Source organism: Octodon degus, unplaced genomic scaffold, assembly GCF_000260255.1.
Source record: "Octodon degus isolate 3935 unplaced genomic scaffold, OctDeg1.0 scaffold00243, whole genome shotgun sequence".
Classification (NCBI taxonomy): domain Eukaryota; kingdom Metazoa; phylum Chordata; class Mammalia; order Rodentia; family Octodontidae; genus Octodon; species Octodon degus.
In genome coordinates, this window is record NW_004524819.1 from 3,086,394 (window position 1) to 3,098,412 (window position 12,019).

Genomic DNA, 12,019 nt, shown 5'->3' on the forward strand with positions numbered 1-12,019 from the left:
ACTTGGTGGGGATGTTGTGAGTGATTTCAGTTTAAGTGGATGGTTGGACTACAAGGCCTTTAACAGGACAGTCCAACTGTTATACTTCCTGAAGGCTTGTCACAAATTGGTTCCTTCTAAATTCTAGGTCAAAGTGATCTACGATATCTGCTCTTTTGAGTTGGCTGATCTCTAGCCTTCAAATACTACTTTCTCTTCAGCCAGATCTACTTCCCCCACCAGTTTCTCCCTGTTCCCTACTTTGTTTGGGATTTTTTCATTGTTAAAGTGTCCTTGTAAGGGTAATTTGTAGACATTTTGGAGGAGATGAGCCAGTCATGCACGTTGAGAACCAGAATCTAGGAGCTCCTGTGTTGAAACTGTGAAAGAAATGGGGCAGGTACACAACCTGAGACCAGGCTTTTAATGGGACTTGGTATATTGGTTAGAAAGTTTGACTTGTGTCTTTTGGCCTGTTGCAAGTACTCCAAAGTAACTTGTTCAACGGATGTATTTCCCTGTTTTCTGAAGGCAAAATGTGTCCTGGGCAGATGGTTAGGCACCCCCAGCCTGTTCCAGATCGCGATAGGGAAAGTGTCCAGAGAAACCAGAGAGGCTGGCCATCTCCTTCCTGGTTTGACCCAGTCCATTCTGCTCCCATGTGACCCCAGGGAACCGTTTTTATTTTTTTACAGCCTAGAGAGGAGGTATACTGGCTGCCGGCCAGTTGTCGGGGATGTGGCCGCCAGATCTGCTGGGTTGGGGTGAAAGAGGATGCTGCAGGGAGGGGTCCGCGGCTTCTGACTGGCTGGGACGCAAAGGCTAATTTGCATAACATTCTGTGACGCGTTGTGATTGGCTAAAGTCAGAGGGGTGGCAATGGGGTGATTCCAAGGGCTCAGAGCTCTGGCCCTTGGACCTTTTTGCACTGGAGTTACCCCGGTGGGTGTGAGTTTTTGCGTGGGCCGAGGGAGCTGGGAGGCCGGGTTTGAGAAGTTTTGCAGGCAGGTGGATGAGCCATCTTCCTTGGATAGGGTTTAAGAAATGGGCTAGAACAGTGGCCGAGAGTGGAGAAACTGGGCGATCCAGTCCAGACTGAAGGAAGGAAACGGATCAGGGGAAGGGTGGAGACCAAAGTGGAAGGAGTTAGCTTTCTCTCAGGCCAGGCTTTTTGTCAGGGTGGGCTCCCTTTGCTAGACACTCGGCTCTCCTTTTTCGTGAGTTATTAATCATACTCTGTTGGAACTGGGTAGAAAAAGAAGCGGAATCCCAGCATTTAATAGCTAAAAGCGAATACTAAATTTTCATTAGGGCTTATATATCATTTAAAATACTAAGGGAGTCAGGGATGGGGGCGAAGTGTGTTTTAATTTGTGATCAACTACAGAAACTGCACATCTGCTTTTCTTCAGTTTTCCTCCTGTAAACGAATGTTCTTCCAATCTTGTTGAGCAAAACCAGCTTGGACTATTTTATACTTCTACTCCCTAAGCACGGTGGAGGGATGGGCTGTGGAGGGGGTGATGTCTGTGGCTCATCCTGGCCTTTTCCACATTTCCCCCCACATTTTTAATTTTTTTGTTTCCTCACAGACACCTCTCCACTATGTGGTTTCGTACTAAGTAAATTATTCCTTGTAAAGTACTTTGCAATTTACATATTTATTTTTACATCCATCTAACTTAACCTTACCTAAAATCGGCAATCCATTTATTGATAGGGAAACAGACTGCAAAAGTTGCTAAGTCTCTTAGTTCAAAAAGCAGCGGTGGAATTATTTTAATACCTCAAACTTATATAATACTTCTTCCTCTACATTCTTATCGTTGATCTCTCAAAAGAGGTTGAGCAAGTAAATTATTGCAGTTTTACAGATAAGAAGACAAGGATTATGATCTGTTGTTAATAAATGGGAGGGGGCAGAATGGCCCCCAAGGGCCACACTGACATTTGTCCATTGTTAGTAGTCCTTGTTGTTTCAAGTTGGCCTTTCATTCAAAATACAATAAGGAAGATAGCTCGTTGTGCAAAAGATTTCAGTATAGCTCCTTTAAGTATATATATATCCTTAAAGTGAAAGAGAGAAACCCAGCTTCTCTTTTCTGATACTTTTTTTGTTCCGGAAAATACTGTACTAATCCCCCTCCCTAAAATTTTAGAGGGAAGGGATTTAAAATTAGAAGTTTGAGTCCTAATTGTACCACTGTTTGAAAAGATTGGTGGGTAAGAGACATAGCCAGGGGAGTGAGGTGGGAAAACTAAGACTGGGCCATGTTTAGGAAATTTCAAAGTGAAATTTAAGATGCAAGTCTTAAAAAGTTATATCCAGAGATGTAGTGCTCAATGTAGGTACTATGAAATGATCCTGTGTTTAAGAACTATCTTTTCTGTTAAACAATGAAAGACTCCCAATACCAGACTAACTACTGTCACCTTCACCTAGCCATTTGACAGCCAAAAGGTCACAGGGCCTGGCTGGGCTTTCCAACATAATTTCTCTCTATTGCCGCGTTCTGATCTTTTGAAGGAAAAAAAAAAAAACTGTAAATCTGACGGTAGGTCGCGCTGACTCCTGGCAGCAACTGTAGGAAAATTGGGAAAGGAGAGGCTTGGAGGAAGGCGAAAAGCCTCCGCCAACGACATCCCTTCCCCCAGCTGCTGACCAAGTGCAGGGCAGCTGCGGGAGCACTGCGCGTCCACGTGCGCCCGGCCTGTCCAGCTTACGTAAGAGTCCCAGGATGAAGTTGGGGCAGATGCGGGTCCCTTTTCCCCGAGGGCTAATAATAAACCGAGGCTTCAGTTTCCCTCCTGCGGTTACTCTGGACTCAGGGTGGAGGGGCTCACTTTGCAACCCGGACACATACATTCCGGTCAGCCCAGCCTGTGAGCAGGCTCCAAGTCCGCCGCCCCATCCGCGCGGCTGCCCGCTCCCTTTTGGATTGGGATGCAGGGGCCTTGTGAACACGCAGAGTGCCTGGCCCTCCCCAAGCTGGCCCTGGGCTGGGCGCGGGCTGGGCGCGGCTGCTCCATCCCTCTCTGCCTTGCCCTGCCCAGCCTTGTCTTGCCCTGCCCTGCCCCGGCGCCCTCCCTTTGCCCGGGTATCAGGCGAGAGGCGGAGCTGGTCTGGCGCGCCCCGCCCCAGCAGTGGAAGGGGCAGGGCCAGTGTTACTCGCGGCCATCTGGGCTGGGGCCTTTTATCTAGACGCTGCCGGGGGAGGCTGGAGGAGGAGACACGGGGGTGGCCCTGGGCACCAGCGACACATTTCCTGGACTATAAATTGAACACCTGGGATGAGTAGGGGGCCGACGCAGACGCCGCCGCCCTCAGTCACTGTCCAGCCACTGACCACCGCAGGGCCCTTGGGCGGCCTCCGCTGGCAGAGAAAGCACTGAGCCGCCAAGAAGCAGGGGATCTCAGGACGAAAGAGGTGGGTGCCCCGCCCCATTGCCGCCCGGGCCAGCGTGGTTGACTGAGCTCAGGCTTTTCAGAGGGTGAAGATCTTCGTCCTGTGCTCTGCAGCCCTCTTCTGGGAGGTGTAGAGGTGGGATCGCCTGGTCTGGGGGAGCTACCCCGACGCCACCCCAAGCTAGCAGTAGCCGGGGAGGGAGGAGCACGCGGGCAGGGGCACTGAGCAGCCCAACCGGGTGAGTAATGTATTCTGTCGTTCCTATCTCCTAACCAGGCTGAGGCTCGACCCACCACCATCGCGATCTACCGGACGTCCAAGCTAGAGAAGCCGCTCACCGCGCAAGGCCGGGCTACCAGCCAGACAAGAGTTGGAGAGGGCGTAGGAGGAGTCGGGAACATCCCACCCCCACCCCCTGCTGTAGCCAGGCTCCCGGCGCAGGCCTCGCCTGGGAGAACGCGTGAAGGCAGGCACCCCCAAGTCCGGGACGACCATCCTCGTGCCCGAGTCTCTGCGCTTCGGCACCTCCGCGGCCATCATGATGCAAATCTGTGACACCTACAACCAGAAGCACTCACTCTTTAACGCCATGAATCGCTTCATTGGCGCCGTGAACAACATGGACCAGACGGTGATGGTGCCCAGCCTGCTGCGCGACGTGCCCCTGGCCGAGCCCGAGCTCGATAACGACGTCGGCGTGGAGGTAGGCGGCGGTAGCAGCTGCTTGGAGGAGCGCACGCCTGGGGCACCCAGCCCGGGAAGCGCCAACGGCAGCTTTTTCGCGCCCTCCCGGGATATGTACAGCCACTACATGCTGCTCAAATCCATCCGCAACGACATCGAGTGGGGAGTCCTGCACCAGCCGCCTTCCCCAGCCGCGGGGAGCGAGGAGAAGAGCGCGTGGAAGTCCAAGGACATCCTGGCGGACCTGAGCCACTTGGAGAGCGCGGATGGCGGCGAGGAGGACCTGGAGCGGCAGTTCCACTACCACCTGCGCGGGCTGCACACAGTGCTCTCCAAGCTCACCCGCAAAGCCAACATCCTGACCAATAGATACAAGCAGGAGATCGGCTTCGGCAACTGGGGCCACTGAGGCGGGGCGCCCGCAGCTGCCCAGCACCCCCTCGGGCTCTTTCTACCCTCTCTCTTTCCTCCAAGCTATTTTCTTCCTGCTTGTGGGGCACGAGGGGCACATTGCAAAACTGGGCTGTGTATGTGCAGGGGGCTCGGAGGGAATGTGTGGCGGAGAGGGCCTCCGTCTCAAGAAGAGGAAACACTTGGTGGGAGAGGGGAGCTCCAGGATCCCCCACAAGGGAACTGCATCTGTATTGTTGGGAATGGGACTGAGCTGAGGCCCCATGTTCAGCCTGTGCCTTTCTTGGGGTTTCTTTTTCTCTTCTAATTTCTGGAGGCGAAGGACCTGAGAAGGGGCCTTGCCAGGGCGCGGCGCTGGGTTGCCACACTTGGGAGCCCGGCTGGAGCCGGGTGCTGGGGAAGGCAGGGCGCGCAACCTCCGGCCCGCCCTGCTGGTGAGCCAGCTGAGGCCCTAGCGTTGCTAAGATTGCGTCAGTTTTCCTGTTTGCACTATTTCTTTTTGTAACCGTGGCCCTGTCTTAAGTATTTCAAATTCCCTTCTTGCTCTGAAACTTCAGTGATTCCATTGTGATAAGCGCACAAACAGCACTGTTGGTAACCGGTACTACTTTATTAATGATTTTCTGTTACACTGTACAACCGTCCTGTGGCACCACACCCCATCCTTTTCACACCACCCTTCCCCCACCCCAGTGTGTGTGAGCTGGCAGTGTGCCAACTTGTACGAAGCTTGCCACCCAGTGAAAAATAATAACGTTATTATGAAAAAGTAGACTCATCCAAAATGGAACCAACTGATATTCTATCTGTGTGGTACATAGAGTGATGAAGGGTTCCACTGTTGTTGTGTTTTAAATTTATTTAAAAGCTTTTTTAATCCAGATGTAGATTATATTCTAAAAATAAAAAAATCCAAATATGTTAACTAAACTGGACAAGCGTTTGTTGCTTTAATCCGCCTTTGAATGGCTTAGACCTTAAATAAAAATAAACTGATACTTTTCAGCAAAAGTAAATTTTATTTTTCTCTTTGGTATGTAAGGTGACTGTTCTTCTGTGCGAGTATTTAATTTTGTGTGGAGGATAGCTATTGATGAGACCTAACTTCCAAGTTTCATTTCGGAAGCAGTATCAGAAGAGGATCACACATGCCAACAAAACAGTTCAAAGTATTTGGGAAGTTACAAATAGGGTATGTTTTAGCCAATTTGGCATGCTTATTGGAGCACCTAACTAACATTTTGAACTTTTTAAAGAAACTCAAAGCACAAGCTGAGGTGTTTTGAGGCATAAAAATTTATGCTAAAGGCTGACATTTCACTTGACCACTGAAAAACAAAAATTGCAAATGAATTTGTGCAAATTAGGCTTGCAAACCCTAATAGGTGTGTCCTAATACTACAAGGCACACTGCCAGGATCTTTATTTGCAAGATTTGTTGATCTTAGGAGGTAGTGTAGCTGTATTGTAACATGGGTAATGGGGTAACGCCAGTTTTCAGCAGTTCCCGCTTTGTTGAGCCGTGCCCAGTATTCCAGTTTGCAGTGACCCAGTTTGCAATTGCACTTGGCACATCTGATCAAGGCTTTCACTGGGCTCTTAGGAAGGATGTTTAGATGCCTTTATGATGCTCAACAGAGAGGGTGGGACTGGTGAAACATGGAAGTCTGTATTTTCTTTATTTCATTATTTGTATTGGGATAAATGTCAGATGAAGTTCAATTTCCCATGTTTGAAACCATGGGGCATTCTCTGAAATCAGGGCAAGAAGTTTAAATCCATATAACTTGACCATTTAAAATAAATGAGTGTGTGTGGGCCTGTGTGTGCATGTGTGTGATGCAGGAGGAGTGGCTTCCATTATCAGCTTTTTGCAGCAGTGAAAAAAAAATGGGGAAGTCTCAAGACTGGGTTGCCTGCCAGTTACCATTAAAAGCTAATCATTTGTATACAAAGATAAAGCTGGGCAACATCAAAAATAAGGTCGACAGCTTCTTGCTTTGTGTTCTCTTTAAAATATCAAAGGACAAGCAAAAAATTAAAGGAAACTACCAAAGCCACCCATTAAAAACACAAGGACTTTGGAGCCCAAAATTTGTGTGTACAAATCCTCTCCTTACCACTTATTGTGTGTACTTAAATGTCCTAGCCTGTTGTCACACTTAAAATCAGGCATAATAATTCAAATGCTTACTTCATAGCATTCCAGTGAGAATGACATGAGATGATATACATGTAGGGTGTGTGACACTTAGAAGTTTCTTTAGGAACTCTTTTACTCTAAATATTGGTTCGTGTCTCCATCCCCGCCCCCATGAAAATAGGCTTTCAACAATATGCTCACTTTCATTTAATTTACATATATAAAACTACAGTTAAACTATTTTTTTAAGGTCATGATAAGGGACCTGAATTAAAACCAAAAAGTAAGTAGTTTGGACAAGTGATGGCGAAACCTTTGAGATGTTAATGGTGAGTTATTTTCAGAAAATTCTGGCAATATATAGAATATACAAATGTAGTATTATCTAGTAAAAGTAAAGTATGAGGTAGTGATTACTATATTTTTGAAAGTACCACTCCATGTAACTGGTTTTTACATATAGTGTTTGACCTAGGAATAATGATACTTGAATGCTACTTAAAGAGCATTTAACATTTAATGAGCCAGGAAGGTCTCCCAGGCCTAATACTCTTCCACTGGTCCTACTTTATTCGAGAAGTTTATAAAACAAAACCAGGACAAATTTTCAAGATATACCTGTTTAAATTTCTCAAGCTATTTACAATTTTGCTCAATTTCTGAGCAAAGTAAAGTTCTTCAGGAAGTTGGATACATAGTGAAGCACTTTCCTCAAGACTCCAGGAGAGAAAAGCTGATCCACAGTTCATGACCCAAGGGAAGATCATAGAAAAAAACTGGACAGAAAGGAACAGCTCTGATCAGCATTGATTACCTTCCAGATATTTCCATTTGACAAGAATTTTCATCATCAAAGTCTCATGCTGTAGCTTTTGTGGAAAGCCTGGTTTTGCCTTTTTAGCCTTTTGTTTTGCTCACACAGGGATCCCATTTAACAATTGCACAGCATTCCTCCGTGATTTGGCCTAACTTACTCTTTCTCTGAGGGAGAACATAATTTCTTAAAAAGTGCCGTTGTAGCTGAGATCATTATGCTTTGGACCAATTGGAAAGCTTATCTACTGTTGACAAATTTTTAAAAGATAAAAATTATTATGCCTCAACATTGCCGTTATTTTTAGTTGCTGAACATAAATCATTTGGGAAATAATCTCCTTTCCCCTGCTTTCTTCTCATTTCTTCCTTGTCTCTCTCTTCCACTGAAATGAAGGCTCAAAGCTTATACCATGTATTTTTTTAAAAAAGCATTTATCTTTGTGTGGGTCATCTCCAAAAAAAAAAAAAAATCGACCAACCGTTATGTCCTTGTGTGACTTATTTTAAAGAGATACAGATAAAATGAAAGATGGAAGAAATGTTTCCTTTAAAAATTTGGAGGAAAATTTTTGGCCCTTAACAATGAAAAAGCTTGTTTGGAAGTTTTTGAAAATTTTAAACATATGAAATGTTGTGTTGGTCTGTTAAAATTAAATATAGTCTTAATAAAGTTTAAAACTATATGGTTTCTGGTCAAAGATCAATTGCTTTAATTACTGTGATAATTTAAGTGAGAAACTATTTTTTTCTTTTAAAGTCAGCTCCATTAAAAAGTAACTCAGGGAAATTTAAGGACTGTCCTTGAGCTACTCCATACACTTGACTTGGCCTCTAGCTCACTTGCAGCCATGTAGACTGTTCTGATAGGGGTAGCCATAATGACAGTCTACTACCAATAATCAATCTCAGAAGCCAATAGCATCCTGGGGTTCACACAGCCATGGATCCCCAATCCAATGCCCAGAGCTTATGCCTCTACTTCTAAACTATGTTGTGGGTACCTGGACTCCCAGACTTCCCTGTCCAAAAGGCCCTAGGGACCTCATAGGCAACTGCTCTGGGTGTTTCCCTCACAATGATCAGTGAGTTACTAATGTGTGTGTTCTTAATCCTTAGGCTTGGTGGGGGACTGTGGAGAGGTATTGGACATGCACCGTGGGTTTTCAAAAAATTTGCATGAAAAGCCTTTTGCAGGGCAAGATGGAGTGGCTTTAACTTATTTTCTTTGTAAAGTAGCTTGTAAAGCTTGAATGGGAAGGTAAATTGGCGGAGTGGATGCTTGGGGTCCAGGGGCTTTCAGGACACAAAATCGACATGAAGACAATAGAAAGGAAGTAAGTAGGTGACTAAGACAGGAGGTTCATGAGTTCAAGCTGTCTACTCAACATAGTTACAGTGACCCTTTCTTAAAAAAAAGAAGAAAAGAAAAGAAAAGGGGCTGGGAAGCAGCTCAGTGTGAAGGCCCTGGGCTCACTCTCTACTTACTCCTCACCCTGCAAAAAGGAAAATAAGTTACAGCAGCTCAAGTTTTAAGGTCTCCTCTGATTTCAACTCAGGACTTCGCGGTTTTCTCTGCATTTTCCACATTCCTCATGCTCCCTTGAAGAGTGATATCTACTTCATGAAATTTGGGTAATGGAAAAGAAATCAGAGCTGTACACAGAACTTGCCCAGCTGCTTGCTGTTCAGTGCTGCTGTGGTGGCAGACATAGCTAAGGCAGCTCCTGTGAGCTCAAATGGATATACTGTCTATAAAACCAGGATGTTAGATTTCGTTAGCTGTTTTCTGTGTCAGCGTTTGGGTGAAGAAAACAAATAGTCATGCATCTTTCTGAATGAGATCTGCTAAAACCACATCTCCTCAGTCCTTGTGTTGGCACTATTTTTAAAAAGGAACATTTTAATACGTTCTGATGCTTTTTCTTATATTTTATTACTTCTTCCAATTTTTTCAGAGTCCATATCTGCCGGGGCACCCAACTTCAAGCTGACAAGAATTTGGATAGGAGAATGTCCTTGTCACTTGCTTCTGAGCAGGAGTTATACATGGTAACTTTCTGACTCTGAATGGCCTAGAGAAAGTAGTTTGAAACACAACAGATAAGAACAGTAGGAAAACACTGGCAAACCAGAAGCCAGTTCTTTATCTCATAACTAGCTCCATAAACTGCGTTGGGGGTGGGGCATGTTCTAGAATCTATTTTACTTTTTCATATCAATCTTACTAGTGTTGATATGTGCACTTTTATCATGGAGCATTCAGTTAACAGGATGAAACTGGACATGATTCATTTGATGTTTTCAAAGGTAGAAACTAACTTTGTAGTTTTCCCCCCTTTTGAATACCACACTACTGAGGTAAAAAAATGTTTTAGCTTGTGGGTGAGCTCAACAAAGCCAATTAAAACCTTACTACTCTCCACCATGTTGAAATACCTGACAGAACTGGCTGTGTCCTTGGATAATGGCCCCCTTTTCTTTCTTCTTAGCAGACATCTAATTGAGATTTCCTGTTTGGTAGTCAAGGAAATGAAAATGAAAGTATCATATTGTTGATTCTGGTATTTAAAATTTTTCAGTTGTTCATGTACAGTGTTAAATTTAAGCCCTGAATTTTTTCAAAAAAAAGAAAGAAACATACATTACAAAAGAACACACATATGTTTCACAGCAGCCTGAGTATGTGTGGAATGTAAAGAATGCAGTTAGTGTAGATTAGTCATTCAAAAGAAGGTCTAGGATTTTATAGTACCTAATTGACATTGCAGCTTGTAACTCACGCATGCTTTGGGAGTATAATTTTGTTTCTGTTGCGATAAGTACTTATTGACAATTTCTTCATAGTTTAAATGTTTAGGTGGAAGTGTGAGAAATTGAGATAGTTAACCCTCATGTTAGGGTCTGGGGTAGGATCTCAGACCTCTCTCCTTAATGAGGTTTGGAAGCTGAAGAAAATGCCTGTTCCTGCAGCCAGATTGATTTCATGTGGGAAAAGAGAAGAACTAAGAGAAGACTGCTTAACTAAGTTTTTCTAATTATACCAGATGTCGCCCTGCCATATCTTGGTTAGCATGAGTAAGAGGAGTGTTGGAGAAAGGCAGAATTTGTTGCAGGACACTTTTACCTATTGGAAATCTGAGGATTTGGAGGGAAATCATTATCTTCTGATAGCAGGCTGAGTTACATTTTTCTGACTAGGACGGCAGCAAATTTTAAGTGGAAGTGTATCAGTAGAATAAGCACCTGCCTGGCAAGTGCAAGGGCCTGAGTTCAATTCCCTGGTTCCGGAAAAAAAAAATTAAAATTTAAGTGAAGGCATATGAAATTGGTTCTTTTCTATCACCTTATGAAACTACTACTTGCCACCTCCATGTTCAGCTAATGTTGAGGAGGTGGAAGGATTGGGAGGATATCAAAGGAGAACTAAAAGGGAAAATTATACAAAACAGTTAAATAGAACATAAGAAATAGGTGAAAATAAAGCTGAAGAGAGAAAATGGAAAATTGACAGAAAAATTGTTAAAACATAGTTTAAAAAAATGACTACAAAATTGTATCAGGCTGTGACAGTCCTCCACAACCTTGCTACTTTCAAACAAAAGGTAGAAAGTATATTTATCTCTTCCTCTTGAGTTTAGGTGGGACATTATGACTACCTTGATTAAGTGAATGATTAAGGGTTGTCACTTCTAAGCCAGGCAGTTAAAGGTGATAACTACATCTTCCTATTGTATGAACTATGTGTGTCTCTTTTGAAATTCTGGCCCTTAGAATGTAGCTGCCATATTGGGAGGAAGCCCAATCCACACAGCTCTACCATATGTAGGTGTTTCCCTGACAGAACCACTAAGCCCCAGCCAATAACCACCATCAATTGAGAAACATGTGAGCAAGCGCCCAGGCTTCAAATCACCCTAGCTAATGGCATGTAGTATAGAGACAAGCTGTCCTTGAGCCCTGCCCAGATTTGACTTGTGTGCAAAATATTTTCATTTTCTTAAGCTACTAGATGGTTAGTGCAAAGTAATAGGTAACAAGAACAAAAAACTTTCCCCAAATTTCAGGAGACTGTCCAACTAAATAAGAATAAATGAAAATAGAATGTAATTTATGGTGCACCATCTGGTTTATCATATTTACTTGAGTAGCAATTTAAAACAAACCTGAAATTTTTGGAAATATTTGCTTAATGGCTGATGTAAAGAGCAGAAGGATTAGAAATAATGGATGATTAGAAAAATGCTTCAAATAGAATTTTATAGTTCTGTTAAAACTTAGCACAGTAGCAGAGTAATAGTCCCTAAAGATGCTAATGTCCAGTTCATTAGGACCTGTGAATATGTTGCCTTGCATAGTAGGAGGTAATTAAGGTTGCAGATGAAACTTGAGGTTGCTAATCTCACATGACCTCACATGGGGAAATCAGACTGGATTATCTGGTTGGGATCAATGTAATCACAAAGGTCTTTAAAAGATGGAAGGTAGCAGATAGGAGAGTCAGGCTCAGAGGGGAATGCGGCATGAGGAAGACTCCTTTTGTCAATCCTGGAGGTGAAGAAGGAAGAAGTGGCCATGAGCC

General features: G+C 44.2%; 1 protein-coding gene across 1 annotated transcript; it reads left to right on the forward strand.

Annotated features, from left to right (window-relative positions):
* Nucleotides 1-3,117: 3,117 nt before the first annotated feature.
* On the forward strand, nt 3,118-5,493 carry Mid1ip1 (MID1 interacting protein 1). Its single transcript, XM_023706157.1, has 2 exons — nt 3,118-3,407; nt 3,663-5,493. Exon 2 carries the CDS (start codon nt 3,925-3,927, stop codon nt 4,477-4,479), a length of 555 nt encoding a protein of 184 aa, XP_023561925.1. The 5' UTR covers nt 3,118-3,407; nt 3,663-3,924; the 3' UTR covers nt 4,480-5,493.
* Nucleotides 5,494-12,019: the final 6,526 nt, after the last annotated feature.

What these genes read in the sequence shown, in the direction of transcription:
- Mid1ip1 (XM_023706157.1), top strand. Translation starts at nt 3,925, where the DNA reads ATGATGCAAATCTGTGACACCTACAACCAGAAGCACTCACTCTTTAAC.